The following is a 21,748-nucleotide window of genomic DNA, read 5'->3' as shown; positions in this document are numbered from 1 at the left end:
CACCTCACTCCCCGTGTTGATACAGTCCCATTTAAAAATCCCTCCCCTCCCATAATCCCCTTCTAACATCCAGTCCCATGTAAATGACACCACACATCGCCCCCCCTCCCGTCTTGTGCTATATTATGATAAACTACAATCGGGAGGCCGCGCCCTCTTCCCGGTGACCCCGCCCAATACCGTGACATCACTCCCAGCTGGACCTGCTCCAATGTAGACACGCCCCTCTCCGCAGTCCTCAGCTTCCTAATGGCTGCTGCTCTTCCGGGGTGAAGCGCTCCTGGCCGGCCCCCTGAGGCTGCAGGGACGGAAGGTGTTAGTCCCCGAGCAGGAAGAGGCACGGGACTGACAGGATGGACAGGATGGCCGGTGTCCTGTGCTTGGCGGAGCCCCTCACGGCCCTACAGCTGAAGCGGCTGGAGGAGCACAAGTACAGCGTAGCCGGTCGCTCCATGCTGGAGCCCCTTATGCAGATCTACTGGAACTGGCTGGTGGAAAAGTTGCCCCTGTGGCTGGCACCCAACACTATCACCATGGTCGGGCTCGTCATGAATGTTGTCTCTACCCTCATTGTCGCCTACTATTGCCCCACTGCCACCGAAGAGGTGAGAAGATGCCAGGGCTGCCAGTGCGGGCGGGGGCTGTTATTCTGTACAGAGAGTAGTGCCAGGTCTGACAGTGTACACCAGTACTTACAGTGCCAGGTCTGACAGTGTACACCAGTACTTACAGTGCCAGGTCTGACAGAGTACGCCAGTACTTACAGTGCCAGGTCTGACAGCGTACACCAGTACTTACAGTGCCAGGTCTGACAGCGTACACCAGTACTTACAGTGCCAGGTCTGACAGCGTACACCAGTACCTACAATGCCAGGTCTGACAGCGTACACCAGTACTTACAGTGCCAGGTCTGACAGCGTACACCAGTACTTACAGTGCCAGGTCTGACAATGTACACCAGTACTTACAGTGCCAGGTCTGACAGCGTACACCAGTACTTACAGTGCCAGGTCTGACAGTGTACACCAGTACTTACAGTGCCAGGTCTGACAGCGTACACCAGTACTTACAGTGCCAGGTCTGACAATGTACACCAGTACTTACAGTGCCAGGTCTGACAGCGTACACCAGTACTTACAGTGCCAGGTCTGACAGCGTACACCAGTACTTACAGTGCCAGGTCTGACAGCGTACACCAGTACTTACAGTGCCAGGTCTGACAGTGTACACCAGTACTTACAGTGCCAGGTCTGACAGCGTACACCAGTACTTACAGTGCCAGGTCTGACAATGTACACCAGTACTTACAGTGCCAGGTCTGACAGCGTACACCAGTACTTACAGTGCCAGGTCTGACAGCGTACACCAGTACTTACAGTGCCAGGTCTGACAGCGTACACCAGTACTTACAGTGCCAGGTCTGACAATGTACACCAGTACTTACAGTGCCAGGTCTGACAGCGTACACCAGTACTTACAGTGCCAGGTCTGACAGCGTACACCAGTACTTACAGTGCCAGGTCTGACAGCGTACACCAGTACTTACAGTGCCAGGTCTGACAGCGTACACCAGTACCTACAATGCCAGGTCTGACAGCGTACACCAGTACTTACAGTGCCAGGTCTGACAGTGTACACCAGTACTTACAGTGCCAGGTCTGACAGAGTACGCCAGTACTTACAGTGCCAGGTCTGACAGCGTACACCAGTACTTACAGTGCCAGGTCTGACAGCGTACACCAGTACTTACAGTGCCAGGTCTGACAGCGTACACCAGTACCTACAATGCCAGGTCTGACAGCGTACACCAGTACTTACAGTGCCAGGTCTGACAGCGTACACCAGTACTTACAGTGCCAGGTCTGACAGCGTACACCAGTACTTACAGTGCCAGGTCTGACAATGTACACCAGTACTTACAGTGCCAGGTCTGACAGCGTACACCAGTACTTACAGTGCCAGGTCTGAGAGTGTACACCAGTACTTACAATGTCAGGTCTGACAGCGTACACCAGTACATACAGTGCCAGGTCTGACAGCGTACACCAGTACATACAGTGCCAGGTCTGACAGCGTACACCAGTACTTACAGTGCCATGTCTGACAGTGTACACCAGTACTTACAGTGCCAGGTCTGACAGCGTACACCAGTACTTACAGTGCCAGGTCTGACAGCGTACACCAGTACTTACAGTGCCAGGTCTGACAGCGTACACCAGTACTTACAGTGCCAGGTCTGACAGCGTACACCAGTACTTACAGTGCCAGGTCTGACAATGTACACCAGTACTTACAGTGCCAGGTCTGACAGCGTACACCAGTACTTACAGTGCCAGGTCTGACAGCGTACACCAGTACTTACAGTGCCAGGTCTGACAGCGTACACCAGTACTTACAGTGCCAGGTCTGACAATGTACACCAGTACTTACAGTGCCAGGTCTGACAGTGTACACCAGTACTTACAGTGCCAGGTCTGACAGTGTACACCAGTACTTACAGTGCCAGGTCTGACAGCGTACACCAGTACTTAAAGTGCCAGGTCTGACAATGTACACCAGTACTTACAGTGCCAGGTCTGACAGCGTACACCAGTACCTACAATGCCAGGTCTGACAGCGTACACCAGTACTTACAGTGCCAGGTCTGACAGCGTACACCAGTACTTACAGTGCCAGGTCTGACAATGTACACCAGTACTTACAGTGCCAGGTCTGACAGCGTACACCAGTACTTACAGTGCCAGGTCTGACAGTGTACACCAGTACTTACAGTGCCAGGTCTGACAATGTACACCAGTACTTACAGTGCCAGGTCTGACAGTGTACACCAGTACATACAGTGCCAGGTCTGACAGCGTACACCAGTACTTACAGTGCCAGGTCTGACAGCGTACACCAGTACTTACAGTGCCAGGTCTGAGAGTGTACACCAGTACTTACAATGCCAGGTCTGAGAGTGTACACCAGTACTTACAATGCCAGGTCTGACAGCGTACACCAGTACATACAGTGCCAGGTCTGACAGCGTACACCAGTACTTACAGTGCCAGGTCTGACAGCGTACACCAGTACTTACAGTGCCAGGTCTGACAGTGTACACCAGTACTTACAGTGCCAGGTCTGACAGCGTACACCAGTACTTACAGTGCCAGGTCTGACAATGTACACCAGTACTTACAGTGCCAGGTCTGACAATGTACACCAGTACTTACAGTGCCAGGTCTGACAATGTACACCAGTACTTACAGTGCCAGGTCTGACAGTGTACACCAGTACTTACAATGCCAGGTCTGACAGTGTACACCAGTACTTACAATGCCAGGTCTGAGAGTGTACACCAGTACTTACAATGCCAGGTCTGACAGCGTACACCAGTACATACAGTGCCAGGTCTGACAGCGTACACCAGTACTTACAGTGCCAGGTCTGACAGCGTACACCAGTACTTACAGTGCCAGGTCTGACAGTGTACACCAGTACTTACAGTGCCAGGTCTGACAGCGTACACCAGTACTTACAGTGCCAGGTCTGACAGCGTACACCAGTACTTACAGTGCCAGGTCTGACAATGTACACCAGTACTTACAGTGCCAGGTCTGACAGCGTACACCAGTACTTACAGTGCCAGGTCTGACAGTGTACACCAGTACTTACAATGCCAGGTCTGAGAGTGTACACCAGTACTTACAGTGCCAGGTCTGACAGCGTACACCAGTACTTACAGTGCCAGGTCTGACAGCGTACACCAGTACTTACAGTGCCAGGTCTGACAGCGTACACCAGTACTTACAGTGCCAGGTCTGACAGCGTACACCAGTACTTACAGTGCCAGGTCTGACAGCGTACACCAGTACTTACAGTGCCAGGTCTGACAGCGTACACCAGTACTTACAGGTCTGACAGCGTACACCAGTACTTACAGTGCCAGGTCTGACAGCGTACACCAGTACTTACAGTGCCAGGTCTGACAGCGTACACCAGTACTTACAGGTCTGACAGCGTACACCAGTACTTACAGTGCCAGGTCTGACAGTGTACACCAGTACTTACAGTGCCAGGTCTGACAGCGTACACCAGTACTTACAGTGCCAGGTCTGACAGCGTACACCAGTACTTACAGTGCCAGGTCTGACAATGTACACCAGTACTTACAGTGCCAGGTCTGACAGCGTACACCAGTACTTACAGTGCCAGGTCTGACAGTGTACACCAGTACTTACAGTGCCAGGTCTGACAGCGTACACCAGTACTTACAATGCCAGGTCTGACAGCGTACACCAGTACTTACAATGCCAGGTCTGACAGCGTACACCAGTACTTACAATGCCAGGTCTGACAGCGTACACTACTACATACAATGCCAGGTCTGACAGCGTACACTACTACATACAATGCCAGGTCTGACAGCGTACACTACTACATACAATGCCAGGTCTGACAGCGTACACTACTACATACAATGCCAGGTCTGACAGCGTACACTACTACATACAATGCCAGGTCTGACAGCGTACACTACTACATACAATGCCAGGTCTGACAGTGTACACTACTACATACAATGCCAGGTCTGACAGTGTACACTACTACATACAATGCCAGGTCTGACAGTGTACACTACTACATACAATGCCAGGTCTGACAGTGTACACTACTACATACAATGCCAGGTCTGACAGTGTACACTACTACATACAATGCCAGGTTTGACAGTGTACACTACTACATACAATGCCAGGTCTGACAGTGTACACTACTACATACAATGCCAGGTCTGACAGTGTACACTACTACATACAATGCCAGGTCTGACAGTGTACACTACTACATACAATGCCAGGTCTGACAGTGTACACTACTACATACAATGCCAGGTCTGACAGTGTACACTACTACATACAATGCCAGGTCTGACAGTGTACACTACTACATACAATGCCAGGTCTGACAGTGTACACTACTACATACAATGCCAGGTCTGACAGTATACACTACTACATACAATGCCAGGTACACTACTACTTACAATGCCAGGTCTGACAGTGTACGCTACTACTTACAATGCCAGGTCTGACAGTGTACGCTACTACATACAATGCCAGGTCTGACAGTGTACGCTACTACATACAATGCCAGGTCTGACAGTGTACGCTACTACATACAATGCCAGGTCTGACAGTGTACGCTACTACATACAATGCCAGGTCTGACAGTGTACGCTACTACATACAATGCCAGGTCTGACAGTGTACGCTACTACATACAATGCCAGGTCTGACAGTGTACGCTACTACATACAATGCCAGGTCTGACAGTGTACGCTACTACATACAATGCCAGGTCTGACAGTGTACGCTACTACATACAATGCCAGGTCTGACAGTGTACGCTACTACATACAATGCCAGGTCTGACAGTGTACGCTACTACATACAATGCCAGGTCTGACAGTGTACGCTACTACATACAATGCCAGGTCTGACAGTGTACGCTACTACATACAATGCCAGGTCTGACAGTGTACGCTACTACATACAATGCCAGGTCTGACAGTGTACGCTACTACATACAATGCCAGGTCTGACAGTGTCACGCTACTACATACAATGCCAGGTCTGACAGTGCACGCTACTACATACAATGCCAGGTCTGACAGTGTACGCTACTACATACAATGCCAGGTCTGACAGTGTACGCTACTACATACAATGCCAGGTCTGACAGTGTACGCTACTACATACAATGCCAGGTCTGACAGTGTACGCTACTACATACAATGCCAGGTCTGACAGTGTACGCTACTACATACAATGCCAGGTCTGACAGTGTACGCTACTACATACAATGCCAGGTCTGACAGTGTACGCTACTACATACAATGCCAGGTCTGACAGTGTACGCTACTACATACAATGCCAGGTCTGACAGTGTACGCTACCACATACAATGCCAGGTCTGACAGTGTACGCTACCACATACAATGCCAGGTCTGACAGTGTACGCTACCACATACAATGCCAGGTCTGACAGTGTACGCTACCACATACAATGCCAGGTCTGACAGTGTACGCTACCACATACAATGCCAGGTCTGACAGTGTACGCTACCACATACAATGCCAGGTCTGACAGTGTACGCTACCACATACAATGCCAGGTCTGACAGTGTACGCTACCACATACAATGCCAGGTCTGACAGTGTACGCTACCACATACAATGCCAGGTCTGACAGTGTACGCTACCACATACAATGCCAGGTCTGACAGTGTACGCTACCACATACAATGCCAGGTCTGACAGTGTACGCTACCACATACAATGCCAGGTCTGACAGTGTACGCTACCACATACAATGCCAGGTCTGACAGTGTACGCTACCACATACAATGCCAGGTCTGACAGTGTACGCTACCACATACAATGCCAGGTCTGACAGTGTACGCTACCACATACAATGCCAGGTCTGACAGTGTACGCTACCACATACAATGCCAGGTCTGACAGTGTACGCTACCACATACAATGCCAGGTCTGACAGTGTACGCTACCACATACAATGCCAGGTCTGACAGTGTACGCTACCACATACAATGCCAGGTCTGACAGTGTACGCTACCACATACAATGCCAGGTCTGACAGTGTACGCTACCACATACAATGCCAGGTCTGACAGTGTACGCTACCACATACAATGCCAGGTCTGACAGTGTACGCTACCACATACAATGCCAGGTCTGACAGTGTACGCTACCACATACAATGCCAGGTCTGACAGTGTACGCTACCACATACAATGCCAGGTCTGACAGTGTACGCTACCACATACAATGCCAGGTCTGACAGTGTACGCTACCACATACAATGCCAGGTCTGACAGTGTACGCTACCACATACAATGCCAGGTCTGACAGTGTACGCTACCACATACAATGCCAGGTCTGACAGTGTACGCTACCACATACAATGCCAGGTCTGACAGTGTACGCTACCACATACAATGCCAGGTCTGACAGTGTACGCTACCACATACAATGCCAGGTCTGACAGTGTACGCTACCACATACAATGCCAGGTCTGACAGTGTACGCTACCACATACAATGCCAGGTCTGACAGTGTACGCTACCACATACAATGCCAGGTCTGACAGTGTACGCTACCACATACAATGCCAGGTCTGACAGTGTACGCTACCACATACAATGCCAGGTCTGACAGTGTACGCTACCACATACAATGCCAGGTCTGACAGTACCTACCACATACAATGCCAGGTCTGACAGTGTACGCTACTACATACAATGCCAGGTCTGACAGTGTACGCTACTACATACAATGCCAGGTCTGACAGTGTACGCTACTACATACAATGCCAGGTCTGACAGTGTACGCTACTACATACAATGCCAGGTCTGACAGTGTACGCTACTACATACAATGCCAGGTCTGACAGTGTACGCTACTACATACAATGCCAGGTCTGACAGTGTACGCTACTACATACAATGCCAGGTCTGACAGTGTACGCTACTACATACAATGCCAGGTCTGACAGTGTACGCTACTACATACAATGCCAGGTCTGACAGTGTACGCTACTACATACAATGCCAGGTCTGACAGTGTACGCTACTACATACAATGCCAGGTCTGACAGTGTACGCTACTACATACAATGCCAGGTCTGACAGTGTACGCTACTACATACAATGCCAGGTCTGACAGTGTACGCTACTACATACAATGCCAGGTCTGACAGTGTACGCTACTACATACAATGCCAGGTCTGACAGTGTACGCTACTACATACAATGCCAGGTCTGACAGTGTACGCTACTACATACAATGCCAGGTCTGACAGTGTACATTACCACATACAATGCCAGGTCTGACAGTGTACGCTACCACATACAATGCCAGGTCTGACAGTGTACGCTACCACATACAATGCCAGGTCTGACAGTGTACACTACTACATACAATGCCAGGTACACTACTACTTACAATGCCAGGTCTGACAGTGTACGCTACTACATACAATGCCAGGTCTGACAGTGTACGCTACTACATACAATGCCAGGTCTGACAGTGTACGCTACTACATACAATGCCAGGTCTGACAGTGTACGCTACTACATACAATGCCAGGTCTGACAGTGTACGCTACTACATACAATGCCAGGTCTGACAGTGTACGCTACTACATACAATGCCAGGTCTGACAGTGTACGCTACTACATACAATGCCAGGTCTGACAGTGTACGCTACTACATACAATGCCAGGTCTGACAGTGTACGCTACTACATACAATGCCAGGTCTGACAGTGTACGCTACTACATACAATGCCAGGTCTGACAGTGTACGCTACTACATACAATGCCAGGTCTGACAGTGTACGCTACTACATACAATGCCAGGTCTGACAGTGTACGCTACTACATACAATGCCAGGTCTGACAGTGTACGCTACTACATACAATGCCAGGTCTGACAGTGTACGCTACTACATACAATGCCAGGTCTGACAGTGTACGCTACTACATACAATGCCAGGTCTGACAGTGTACGCTACTACATACAATGCCAGGTCTGACAGTGTACATTACCACATACAATGCCAGGTCTGACAGTGTACATTACCACATACAATGCCAGGTCTGACAGTGTACGCCAGTACCTACAATGCCAGATCTGACAGTGTACGCCAGTACCTACAATGCCAGGTCTGACAGTGTACGCCAGTACTTACAATGCCAGGTCTGACAGTGTACACCAGTACTTACAATGCCAGGTCTGACAGTGTACATTACCACATACAATGCCAGGTCTGACAGTGTACACCAGTACTTACAATGCCAGATCTGACAGTGTACGCCAGTACCTACAATGCCAGGTCTGACAGTGTACGCCAGTACTTACAATGCCAGGTCTGACAGTGTACACCAGTACTTACAATGCCAGGTCTGACAGTGTACATTACCACATACAATGCCAGGTCTGACAGTGTACGCCAGTACCTACAATGCCAGATCTGACAGTGTACGCCAGTACCTACAATGCCAGGTCTGACAGTGTACACCAGTACTTACAATGCCAGGTCTGACAGTGTACACCAGTACTTACAATGCCAGGTCTGACAGTGTACACTACTATATACAATGCCAGGTCTGACAGTGTACACTACTACATACAATGCCAGGTTCACTACTATATACAATGCCAGATACACTACTATATACAATGCCAGATCTGACAGTGTACACTACTACATACAATGCCAGATCTGACAGTGTACACTACCACATACAATGCCAGGTCTGACAGTGTACACTACTACATACAATGCCAGATCTGACAGTGTACGCCAGTCCCTACAATGCCAGATCTGACAGTGTACGCCAGTCCCTACAATGCCAGATCTGACAGTGTACACCAGTACTTACAATGCCAGATCTGACAGTGTACACCTGTACATTGAGTACCAGGTTTGAAAGTGTACACCTCTACGTACAGTGCCAGATCTGACAGTGTACACCAGTACATAGGCTCCTTTCACACTGCCGTTTGTGCCCGGCAGTGTGATGGGCATTAGAAGATAGAGGGAGAAAAATTTGAGCTTTTGATATCTTTTTCTACTGCTATCTTCCGGGCAGAATAACTGCAGCAATAACGGACATCAGAGAATCCCATTCAAGTGAATGGGCTCCTCTGTGCCTGTTACACCTCCTGTTAGTCTCCGTTACAAAAAACGGACGTTAATGGTGATCAGAGGAAAAAAAAAAGCCCTTAATGTCCATTTGTAAGCCTTTCACATAGTGTGTAAGCAGCCATACAGTGCCAGGTCTAACAGTGTACACCAGTACATACAGTGCCAGGTCTAACAGTGTACACCAGTACATACAGTGCCAGGTCTAACAGTGTACACCAGTACATACAGTGCCAGGTCTAACAGTGTACACCAGTAAATACAGTGGCATTGCCAGGTTGTACAATGTACACTAATACATATAATGGCACTGGCTGGCTAGACAGCGCACACGACTACATACAGTGCTATGTCTTACAATCTATACTAGTACTTTTAGTTGCAATGCCAGATCTGACAGTGTATGCCAGTATATGATATAGCAGCAGTGCAGGGTCTGACAGTGTATGCCAGTATATGATATAGCAGCAGTGCAGGGTCTGACAGTGTACGCCAGTATATGATATAGCAGCAGTGCAGGGTCTGACAGTGTATGCCAGTATATGATATAGCAGCAGTGCAGGGTCTGACAGTGTATGCCAGTATATGATATAGCAGCAGTGCCAGATCTGACAGTGTATGCCAGTATATGATATAGCAGCAGTGCCAGGTCTGACAGTGTATGCCAGTATATGATATAGCAGCAGTGCCAGGTCTGACAGTGTATGCCAGTATATGATATAGCAGCAGTGCAGGGTCTGACAGTGTATGCCAGTATATGATATAGCAGCAGTGCCAGGTCTGACAGTGTATGCCAGTATATGATATAGCAGCAGTGCAGGGTCTGACAGTGTATGCCAGTATATGATATAGCAGCAGTGCCAGGTCTGACAGTGTATGCCAGTATATGATATAGCAGCAGTGCCAGATCTGACAGTGTATGCCAGTATATGATATAGCAGCAGTGCCAGATCTGACAGTGTATGCCAGTATATGATATAGCAGCAGTGCCAGATCTGACAGTGTATGCCAGTATATGATATAGCAGCAGTGCCAGATCTGACAGTGTATGCCAGTATATGATATAGCAGCAGTGCCAGGTCTGACAGTGTATGCCAGTATATGATATAGCAGCAGTGCCAGGTCTGACAGTGTATGCCAGTATATGATATAGCAGCAGTGCCAGATCTGACAGTGTATGCCAGTATATGATATAGCAGCAGTGCCAGATCTGACAGTGTATGCCAGTATATGATATAGCAGCAGTGCCAGGTCTGACAGTGTATGCCAGTATATGATATAGCAGCAGTGCCAGGTCTGACAGTGTATGCCAGTATATGATATAGCAGCAGTGCAGGGTCTGACAGTGTATGCCAGTATATGATATAGCAGCAGTGCAGGGTCTGACAGTGTATGCCAGTATATGATATAGCAGCAGTGCCAGGTCTGACAGTGTATGCCAGTATATGATATAGCAGCAGTGCAGGGTCTGACAGTGTATGCCGGTATATGATATAGCAGCAGTGCAGGGTCAGAAAGTGTATGCCGGTATATGATATAGCAGCAGTGCAGGGTCTGACAGTGTATGCCAGTATATGATATAGCAGCAGTGCCAGGTCTGACAGTGTACGCCAGTATATGATATAGCAGCAGTGCAGGGTCTGACAGTGTATGCCAGTATATGATATAGCAGCAGTGCAGGGTCTGACAGTGTATGCCAGTATATGATATAGCAGCAGTGCCAGGTCTGACAGTGTACGCCAGTATATGATATAGCAGCAGTGCAGGGTCTGACAGTGTATGCCAGTATATGATATAGCAGCAGTGCAGGGTCTGACAGTGTATGCCAGTATATGATATAGCAGCAGTGCCAGGTCTGACAGTGTATGCCAGTATATGATATAGCAGCAGTGCAGGGTCTGACAGTGTATGCCAGTATATGATATAGCAGCAGTGCAGGGTCTGACAGTGTATGCCGGTATATGATATAGCAGCAGTGCAGGGTCTGACAGTGTATGCCAGTATATGATATAGCAGCAGTGCCAGGTCTGACAGTGTATGCCAGTATATGATATAGCAGCAGTGCAGGGTCTGACAGTGTATGCCAGTATATGATATAGCAGCAGTGCCAGGTCTGACAGTGTATGCCGGTATATGATATAGCAGCAGTGCAGGGTCTGACAGTGTACGCCAGTACATGATATAGAAGCACCATTAATGCTCTAGTGCCTCCTCACCAGAAGTTCTTTGATGACATCTCCTACATTGTGTACATGATGCTACAGTCACTGGCCTTCGCAGTCTTATGCCATACATACAGAATACTGCTGAAGCCATATGCAAGATGAATGGAATGTCATCACAGCACTTCTAGGGGGAACACAGGAGCAGCAGTGACAATAGAATGGTGCAAGGTCAGGGGTGAGTGTGTTTTTAGGTCCTCTGTAAATGACATTGGGGTATGTTGATTTTACAGCATCAAATCCGCAGCATATACAGGTTGGGCCATTTATATGGATACACCTTAATAAAATGGGAATGGTTGGTGATATTAACTTCCTGTTTGTGGCACATTAGTATATGTGAGGGGGGAAACTTTTCAAGGTGGGTGGTGACCATGGCGGCCATTTTGAAGTCAGCCATTTTGAATCCAACTTTTGTTTTTTCAATAGGAAGAGGGTCATGTGACACATCAAACTTATTGGGAATTTCACAAGAAAAACAATGATGTGCTTGATTTTAATGTAACTTTATTCTTTCATGAGTTATTTACAAGTTTCTGACCACTTATAAAATGTGTTCAATGTGCTGCCCATTGTGTTGGATTGTCAATGCAACCCTCTTCTCCACCTCTTCACACACTGATAGCAACACCGCAGGAGAAATGCTAGCACAGGCTTCCAGTATCTGTATACACGGCTATATACTACTATATACACCGCAGGAGAAATGCTAGCACAGGCTTCCAGTATCCGTAGTTTCAGGTGCTGCAGAATGGGCAAAACAAAAATTGGAACAGGACCCTCAGTTTACGCAGAAGATTTTGTTCAGTGATGAGGCAAACTATTATGTGAATGGTGAAGTTAACAACAAAACCACCGCTATTGGTCTGACACTAACCCACATTGGATAGATCCCTCCAAGACTGTTGGAACACAAAAATTGATGGTATGGTGTGGTATATGGGGTAGAAACATAGTGGGGCCATTCTTCATCAAAATGCTGCATGATGATGTGTTTCCCTCTTTATGCACTGAAGCTGGCACATTCCCTGAGTTTTTCCAGCAAGATGGTGCACCACCACATTATGGGTGTCAGGTCCGAGCATTCCTAGATGAACAGTTTCCTGGAAAGCGGATTGGTCGTCGTGGGCCAGTTGAATGGCCCCCAAGGTCTCCCGATCTGACCCCCTTAGACTTATCTTTGGGGTCATCTGAAGGCAATTGTCTATGCTGTGAAGATACGAGATGTGCAGCACATGAAACTACGGATACTGGAAGCCTGTGCTAGCATTTCTCCTGCGGTGTTGCTATCAGTGTGTGAAGAGTGGGAGAAGAGGGTTGCATTGACAATCCAACACAATGGGCAGCACATTGAACACATTTTATAAGTGGTCAGAAACTTGTAAATAACTCATGAAAGAATAAAGTTACGTTAAAACCAAGCACATCATTGTTTTTCTTGTGAAATTCCCAATAAGTTTGATGTGTCACATGACCCTCTTCCTATTGAAAAAACTAAAGTTGGATTCAAAATGGCCACCATGGTCACCACCCATCTTGAAAAGTTTCCCCCCTCACATATACTAATGTGCCACAAACAGGAAGTTAATATCACCAACCATTCCCATTTTATTAAGGTGTATCCATATACACGGCCCACCCTGTAGATCTGATAAGACTGATGAGTATTATATGCCTAGGCTTTTCCAAACCAGCCTCCTTATTCCAGTTCAGACTTGTATCTTGGTGTTGACATAGGTTAGATCTGGGGATGTAAAGGCCTGGAAAATTTTGGGGCAGATTTATGCACCAAAAATAGCATTCCAAAGAGCCCTGCAAATGAGTTTTAGGGCTTGATGTGAATACTCAAATCAACAACATGGCCTTGTTCTTCTGTGGACCAAAAGCAAGTTCTGCATAGTGCAGACTAGTTGTGTACATAGCCTAAGGTTGGATTTATATTTTGAGCATACCAGGAGAAATTTGGGGATATGCTTATTAGGGATCGACCGATATTGTTTTTTTTAGGGCCGATACCGATAATCTGTGGCCTTTTAGTCCCGAAGAAGCCGCTGCAGATCATTGATTTAAAGGGGGCGCTTTAAATCAATGAACTGCAGCGGCTTTGGCTGAATCAGAGACCACCGCCGCCACCCGCTTCTCTCCCCCTGCCTGTCCGGGGGTCCTCCCACCCCCGCACCGCATGCCGCCCCCACCGCCGCTGCCCCATTGCCTCCCCTATCCCCGGTTTTATAATTACCTGTTCCCGGGAACCTCGCTACTTCTGGCTCCCGTCCTGCGCTGTCACTGTGCGCACTGACGGTGACGTCACGTTGAGGACGTCACTGCGCTGTGCAGCGCACAGCGTAATGCAGGACGCAGCAGGAGCCAGAAGTAGCGCGGGCCCCAGACCCCGGGAACACGTAATTATAAAACCGGGGATAGGGGAGGCAATGGGGGCAGTGTGGGGGGTGGGACATATCGGATTATTGGCAAGGTAATTGCCGATACCGATAACGTCAAAAATCGTGAATATCGGCCGATAATATCGGCCAAACTAATAATCGGTCGATCCCTAATACTTATGCCCCTATTCACTGCATATTGTGGGTCCTGAACAGCTAATGGGCAGGGTGAAATCATATTACCCTGGGCAGGGTGAAATCATATTACCTTCTTTAAATGAGTACTGTTGTGCAGTAAATCCTGTCCCCTATCCAAAGGATAGGGGATAATCTTTAGACCGCGGGGGGTCTGACCGGCGGGGTGCCGCTGTGACACAAGTAGCCTCTTTGACTGTTCAGCTGGATTAGATAACAGCCAAAACTATGGCTATAGGAAGTAAAATATGTTTTTTCCATCTCCTAATGCCCTAACTGCTAGTGTCTACACCTCTGTACCTTGTACAGAGGTGACCCTTGCACTTTGAGGGTAGGGTTACATATGGCGATTATTGCTGCTATGTGTATGCCTACCCATTAATGCCAATGAGCAATAGATCCAGCAGGGCTACGCTGTGATACACATCACAATGCCATTCTGCCATTTTACTGTTCTGTGTCAGAAAATATGTGTTGGATCACTAGTGAACCCAGCATAAAGAGTGAGAAGTAGACTGTAAGTTGTGCCAGCATTTTTACGATTTAATGCCTGGTCCTAGTTATGGTTGAGTTCAGGAGACCTCATGTCAGAGAACTGATCAATATTTCTAGGTTCCAAAGGTTGCTGCGCTGTGTGAACACACAATGTGCGGATGTTAGGGGTGATGTCAGTACGTGTTTGTGTAATACCGACCATAAGTTAGCAATCTTAGGCAGGGCTCAGTGATAACAGCTTGAATCCTTCTCCTTTGTTACAATAAGAGGGCTGAAGAAGCTGCTGAGGTGTCGTGTTTTCTCCTGTCACTCTTACACAACTTGTAAAGCTTTCAGTGCCAGTCTAAGGTGTGTTTAAAAGACGCTCATTGTATTCAGTTCTTATCTACTGATGTATGTATTAGCTGGATTAGTCATTTGTAATAAAGCATAGGTTTCTTCAGGACAGTGTGCAGATTGCTTCTCTTGTGCCATGTACAGTGGTCCCTCAAGTTACAATATTAATTGGTTCTGGGACGACCATTGTATGTTGAAACCATAACTCTATGGAAACCTGGTAATTGGTTCTGAAGCCCCCAAAATGTCATCCAAAAAATAGGAAAAAGGGGAGGATTAAAGAAAAATAAGTAGAAAACTAATATATATATACAGCAAATCCTTACATATAAAAGTAAGAAAGATCTGCTGGGAGCTGTAAATCACTATCTATGTTAATGTTTCCCAACCAGGGTGCCTCCAGCTGTTGCAAAACTAAAACTCCTAGCAAGCTGTTGGCTATCCGGGCATGCTGGGAGTTTAGTTTTGCAACAGCTGGAGGCACCCTGGTTGGGAAACAATGGTTTATGTAGAGGACAGGACTTCTTCAGGATATCCAAGAGAAAAAGAAACACGTAAAACAGCACACACTCATATTAAGTATATATCAAAAATCCTTTTATTAATACATGTATCAAAAAAACAGACAATATCATTAAAAAAGGCCAATAAAAGCCAACCGCACAAAACGGGGGGAGCCCCCTCAACAAGGGAACCCCACCCAGGGAACCTGCCTATTACAATACGTAAACAGCTTCACTATGATATACATGTAAACTGCCACATTATAGTATATTTATCTCAACAACCCATATACCCATTGCCGACGGGCAACGGAACGTGTGGGGTCTTTAGGGGTGCACCTGCCTGGTCACTCTTTAATCGATCGTCCTATGCTATCTTATCATACTTATGCTACATGAGAATACAGGTTGTATATGGGTTGTTGAGATAAGTATTAATAAAAGGATTTTTGATATATACTTAATATGGATGTGCGCTGTTTTACATGTTTCTTTTTCTCTTGGATATTGTGCTACATTTGATGCGTGTAGCAGCACCCCTTGTGTAAATAGATGATGCTGAGCCCACTCGTATTCTAGTGGTAGGAGCTTCTTCAGGGTCTATACAGTACACACAGTGTCCCAAATGGAGCAACCCTTACTTGGTGTCCAATGGAGCAACTAACCTTGGCACAGGTAAGGAGTAGTACAGAACTTGTAGTTTCTCCCTGTACTGTAGGGGGCGCTACCAGACACCAGTCAGTGCTTGCACTTCAGTAATACAGGTGATTTACCAGTAAAATGCCCATTCTGATTGGTCAGTTCCTCCAGTTGTGACACATTTCACAGATCTGGACTGTCCGTAGCATTGTATGTTGAGTCTGGTTTCAAGTTACAATGTTTTTCTCTGGACCATTGTATGTTGAAACTATTGTATGTTGAGGCCATTGTAAGTTGAGGGATCACTGTACTTGATGTCATGTTTCTCTATGATACATCTATCAGATCAACAACTGGACAGAGCTGTTTAGCTTTTCTGATGATCCAAGATGTGAGAAAATCTACTTGTAATTGCACAAACCTTTGGTTTTCCTCCTGGAAATTAGGGTTATTTGTGAAAAGGACTGCGTATGATTTAATGTAGAGACTAGAGATTTATCAAAACCTGTGCAAAGGAAAAGTTGCCCATAGCAACCAATCAGCGCTCTTCATGAATTTTTAACAAGACCTCTGCAAAATGAAAGAAGTGATCTGATTGGTTGCTATGGACAACTTTTCATCTGGTTTTGAGAAATCTTTCCCGTAGTGTATAGACTGCAGGTCAAGAGGGGTGGAGCCAGGGCCTGGTGTGGAGGGGTGGTTGTCTTTTGTTTGCTTTTTTTGTCCTTTCCTGTGGAAAGAGTTGGTGCTATGTACATATATATATATATATATATATATATATATATATATATATATTGTAAAAAAAAAAAAAAAAAAGTTAATATGTGATTTAACCCCTTCACTAATAAAGGTTTGAATCACCCCCCTCCCTTTCCCATGAAAAAAAACTATAAGTAAAAATAAATATAAACATGTGGTATCGCTGCGTGCGTAAATGTCCAAACTATGAAAATATATATCATTAATTAAACCGCACGGTCAATGGCCTACACGTAAAAAAAAAAATTCCAAAGTCCGAAATAGCATATTTTTGGTTCCTTTTTATACCAAAAAGTCTGATGAAAGCAAAAATGCTACTGATAAAAACTTCAGATCACGGTGCAAAAAATTAGCCCTTATACATCCCCATATGCGGAAAAATAAAAGTTATAGGGGTCAGAAGAGGACATTTTTAAATGTATTAATTAAAGGAGAACTCCAGACCATAAAAATTGTCCCCCATAATGCCGGCAGTAAAAAAAATAAAGATGTAAATACCTTCCTCCGCTCCCCCGTGGCCTCCGGTAACCAGCTCCGGTCTCCACCGCAATCCACTTCCTGGTGGTCGGATGAATCAGCCAATCACCAGCCGCAGCGCAGTCCGACTCGGCCGGCGATAGGCTGAGCGGCAGTGTGATGTTTTCGGCCCCGGCCGCAGGTGCCGGTGCAGTGAAGAATTTTGTGTCCTGAAGCGTCTTCACAATGCACTGCGGCTGGTGATTGGCTGATTCATCTGACCACCGGCAGCCAGGAAGTGGATTGCGACGGAGACTGGAACCGGTTACTGGAGGCCCCGGGGGAGCAGAGGAAGGTATGTACATCTTTATTTTTTTACTGCTGGCACTATGGGGGACAATTTTTATGGTCTAGAGTTCTCCTTTAATCTAGTTATGATTTTTTCCAGAAGTAAAAGTCTTTAGGTGCAAAATTGAAAGGGTTATTATTTTTAAAAGGTGAGGAGGAAAAAACAAAATAGCAAAAACGGAAAAACCCTGAGTCCTTAAAGGGGTACTCCCCTGCTTAGCGTTTGGAACAAAATGTTCCAAATGCTTAGAGCTGGCTCCGGGAGCTCGTGACATCATAGCCCTGACCCCTCCTGACGTCATGCCCTGCCCCCTCAATGCAAGTCTATGGGAGGGGGGGGGGTGACTGTTTTGTTCCAAACGCTGAGCAGCGGAGTACCCCTTTAACTCCTTAACGACAAAGGATGTATATTTACGGCCGGGACCCACGGCTAATATAGAACATCACCGATCGCGGTGAGGCCCTGTATTAACCCTTCAGACGCGGCGATCAAAGCTGACCGCCGTGTCTGAAGTGAAAGTGAGACTATCCCGGCTGCTCAGTCGGGCTGTTCGGGACTGCCGTGGTGAAATCGCGGCATCCCGAACAGCTTACAGGAAACTGTGAGGGACCCTACCTTCCTCCTCGGTATCCGATTGGCGAATGACTGCTCCGTGCCTGAGATCCAGGCAAGAGCAGTTAAGCGCCGATAACACTGATCACAGGCGTGTTAATACATGCCAGTGATCTGTGTAAAAGATCAGTGTGTGCATGTGGTATCGCCATGTGCGTAAATTTACGATCTATAAAAATAAATAATTTATTAAACCTCACGGTCAATGGCGTACACGTAAAAAAATTCCATAAAAAAAAGCATATTTTTGGTCACTTTTTGTACCATTAAAAAATGAATAAAAAGTGATCAAAAAGTCCGATCAAAACAAAAATGGTACCGATAAAAACTTCAGATCACGATGCAAAAAATTAGCCCTCATGCCGCCCTGTACGTGGGAAAATAAAAAATTTATAGGGGTCAGAAGAGGACATTTTTAAACATATACATTTTCCTGCATGTAGTTATGATTTTTTCCAGAAGTACGACAAAATCAAACCTATATAAGTAGGGTATCATTTTAACCGTATGGACCTACAGAATAATGATAAGGTTTATTTTAAGGTCATTTTTACCGAAATATGCACTGCGTAGAAACGGAAGCCCCAAAAAGTTACAAAATGGCGTTTTTTTTCTTCGATTTTGTCGCACAATGATTTTTTTTTCTCGTTTCGCCATGGATTTTTGGGTAAAATGACTAATGTCACTGCAAAGTAGAACTGGTGACGCAAGAAATAAGCCATAATATGGATATTTAGGTGGAAAATTGAAAGGGTTATGATTTTTAAAATGTAAGGAGGAAAAAGGAAAATGCAAAAACTGAAAAACCCTGCATCCTTAAGGGGTTAAGGGGGTTAAAAAAATGCTTTCAAAATAAAGCAGACATCTGAAAGTATGTTTCATAAACTATTTGATCAGTAAGTTTAAATATGTGCAACCTATTAGTGTTAAAATAGAAAAAAATCTAAATTTTTTTTTACCTTTCATGATTTTTGCATTGTAAAAAAAAAAGTTTCAAAAAAAACTACAAATGATATCGGCCTACTTTTACTATGTACATGAAGTACAACTTGTGACAAAAAACTATGTCAGAATTATCGTGATTGGCAAAATGTTAGCTGAGTTATTCTCTAATAAAGTCAGACATCCCTGATTTGTAAAAACAGGCCTGGTCTTTAAGGGGTGTACAGGCGTAATTGTCTTGGGGTTAATATATTAGACTTTTGTTCTTGATTCTGTATAAGATGATAATGTTATATGAATTTATGTTATAATGTTTGTAAAGTAATAAAAACAAAACATACCAATAAACAACAATATGGATGGATAGGGGAACCGTCAATTCTCCCACCAACTGCCTTTGGGGGACAAAGAAGAATGGGGCATGCCACAGCACCTGTCTATTGCTTATCCAGCAGTTTCCTTTCATTAGTGTTTCCCAAAAAGTTTAGCCACTTTCTGTAATATACAGTAAGAGTTAAAACCTAAGCGATAATGATGCAGAAGGTGCATGCTATGTTGTCATTATGTGACCGCAGTCTGTGACAACTTATGCCAGGAAATGTGGCCCTTGATGGGGGCAGTTCTTGATTTGTGGTTCATAACCAGCCATAACAACCTCATACATGGGGTCCGTACACTAAACAGACTCCTCTTCTCTCGGCTTCGGCCAACAAAACTGTCATGTAACATAGAATATTTACCTCCACCAACGTATACAGAAAACATGAATTATGGATAGGGGTGGGGTGTTAAGCAACTGCCTCTTCTAGCTGCAGCTTATCTCTCTGAGAACAAAACGATCAGGCAGTTAAAATTCAGCATGTCTCAATTTTCAGAATAATTAAAAAAAAATAATAGTTTTACCAACTGAAAATCATTTTGTTACATTGGGGACATAGAATGCAGTTTATCTAAAAGTACAGCTTAATTAGTAAACTATATTTGCTAAATTTTTTCCCCACAAATGGAGCAAGCTTCATAGCGAGGTTAAAGCAGTGGTCCTTTAAAAATTAAAGGGGTAGTCCAGTGTTTGCTTGCCCCCCGCGATCTACTGTATGGGGCCCCGGCTCGCTGGCCAGATAGAGGGTGTTGACCACCGCACGAAGCGGCGGCCGACACGCCTCCTCGATACATCTCTATGGCAGAGTCGGAAATCGCCGAAGGCAGCGCTCCAGCTCTGTCATAGAGTTGTATTGAGGGGGCGTGTCAGCCGCCGCTTCGTGCGGTGGTCAACATGCCCCCTTCCCGCGGGCTGCCGGTGCCCTGTACAGGAGATCGTGGAGGGCCCCAGTGGTCGGACCCCCCACGATCTGAAACTTATGCCCTATCCTTAGGATAGGGGATACATTTTTCAGCATTGCATATCTCCTTAAAAGAAAATTGAAAAAAGCAAGCAAAAACAAAGGGGACATGTAACAAAACCTGTGTAGAGAAAAAGTGGAGCAGTTGTCCATAGCAATCAAATTGCTTATTTAATTTTTAAAAAGGGCTCTGAAACCTAAAAAAGCTATTTGGTTACTATGAGAAAATGCTCCACTTTTTGGGCCTGGCCTCTAACAACGGCCGGAATCCTTGGCTAATAGCGCGCGGCACTGAACGCTGTGCCGCGCGCTATTAACTCTTTAGATGCGGTGTCTAAAGTGAAAATTAAACTACTCCCGGCTAGCTCAGTGGGCTGTTCACGACCGCCACGATGAAATCGCGGCATACCGAACATCTGTAGGACACGAGGAGGATTCCCTTACCTGCCTCCTGGCGCCCGATCACCAAATGACTGCTCAGTGCCTGAGATCCCAGGCATGAGCAGTCAAGCGGCAGAATCATCGATCAGTGGTTTCCTTTGAGAAAGGTGAAAAAAGTGAATAAAGATCATTTAACCCCTTCCCTAATAAAAGTTTGAATCCCCCCTTTCCCATAAAAAAATTGTGTAAATAAACATATGTGGTATCACCGCATGCAGAAATGTTCGAATTCTAAAAATATATTGTTAATTAAACCTCGCGGTCAATGGCGTACGCGAAAAAAAAATTCCAAATTCGAAAATAGGGTATTTTTGGTCATTTTTTTTTTTATATCATGAAAAAATTAATAAAAAGCGATCAA

At 45.9% G+C, this 21,748-nt stretch overlaps 1 protein-coding gene across 2 annotated transcripts in view; it reads left to right on the top strand.

Moving 5' to 3' along the window:
- Positions 1-220: 220 nt before the first annotated feature.
- CHPT1 (choline phosphotransferase 1) overlaps positions 221-21,748 on the top strand; it is a 55,746-nt gene continuing 34,218 nt past the window's right edge. For both annotated transcript variants that reach the window (XM_056574564.1, XM_056574565.1), the window contains exon 1: positions 221-605. In XM_056574564.1, coding sequence (XP_056430539.1) covers positions 354-605 — 252 coding nt within the window. In that variant the 5' untranslated portion in view covers positions 221-353. The remainder of the gene's footprint in view (positions 606-21,748) is intronic.

Source organism: Hyla sarda, chromosome 4 (assembly GCF_029499605.1).
Source record: "Hyla sarda isolate aHylSar1 chromosome 4, aHylSar1.hap1, whole genome shotgun sequence".
NCBI classification, from domain to species: domain Eukaryota; kingdom Metazoa; phylum Chordata; class Amphibia; order Anura; family Hylidae; genus Hyla; species Hyla sarda.
The sequence above is the reverse complement of the archived record's forward strand: the minus strand, read 5'-3'. Positions and strand labels throughout refer to the sequence as shown.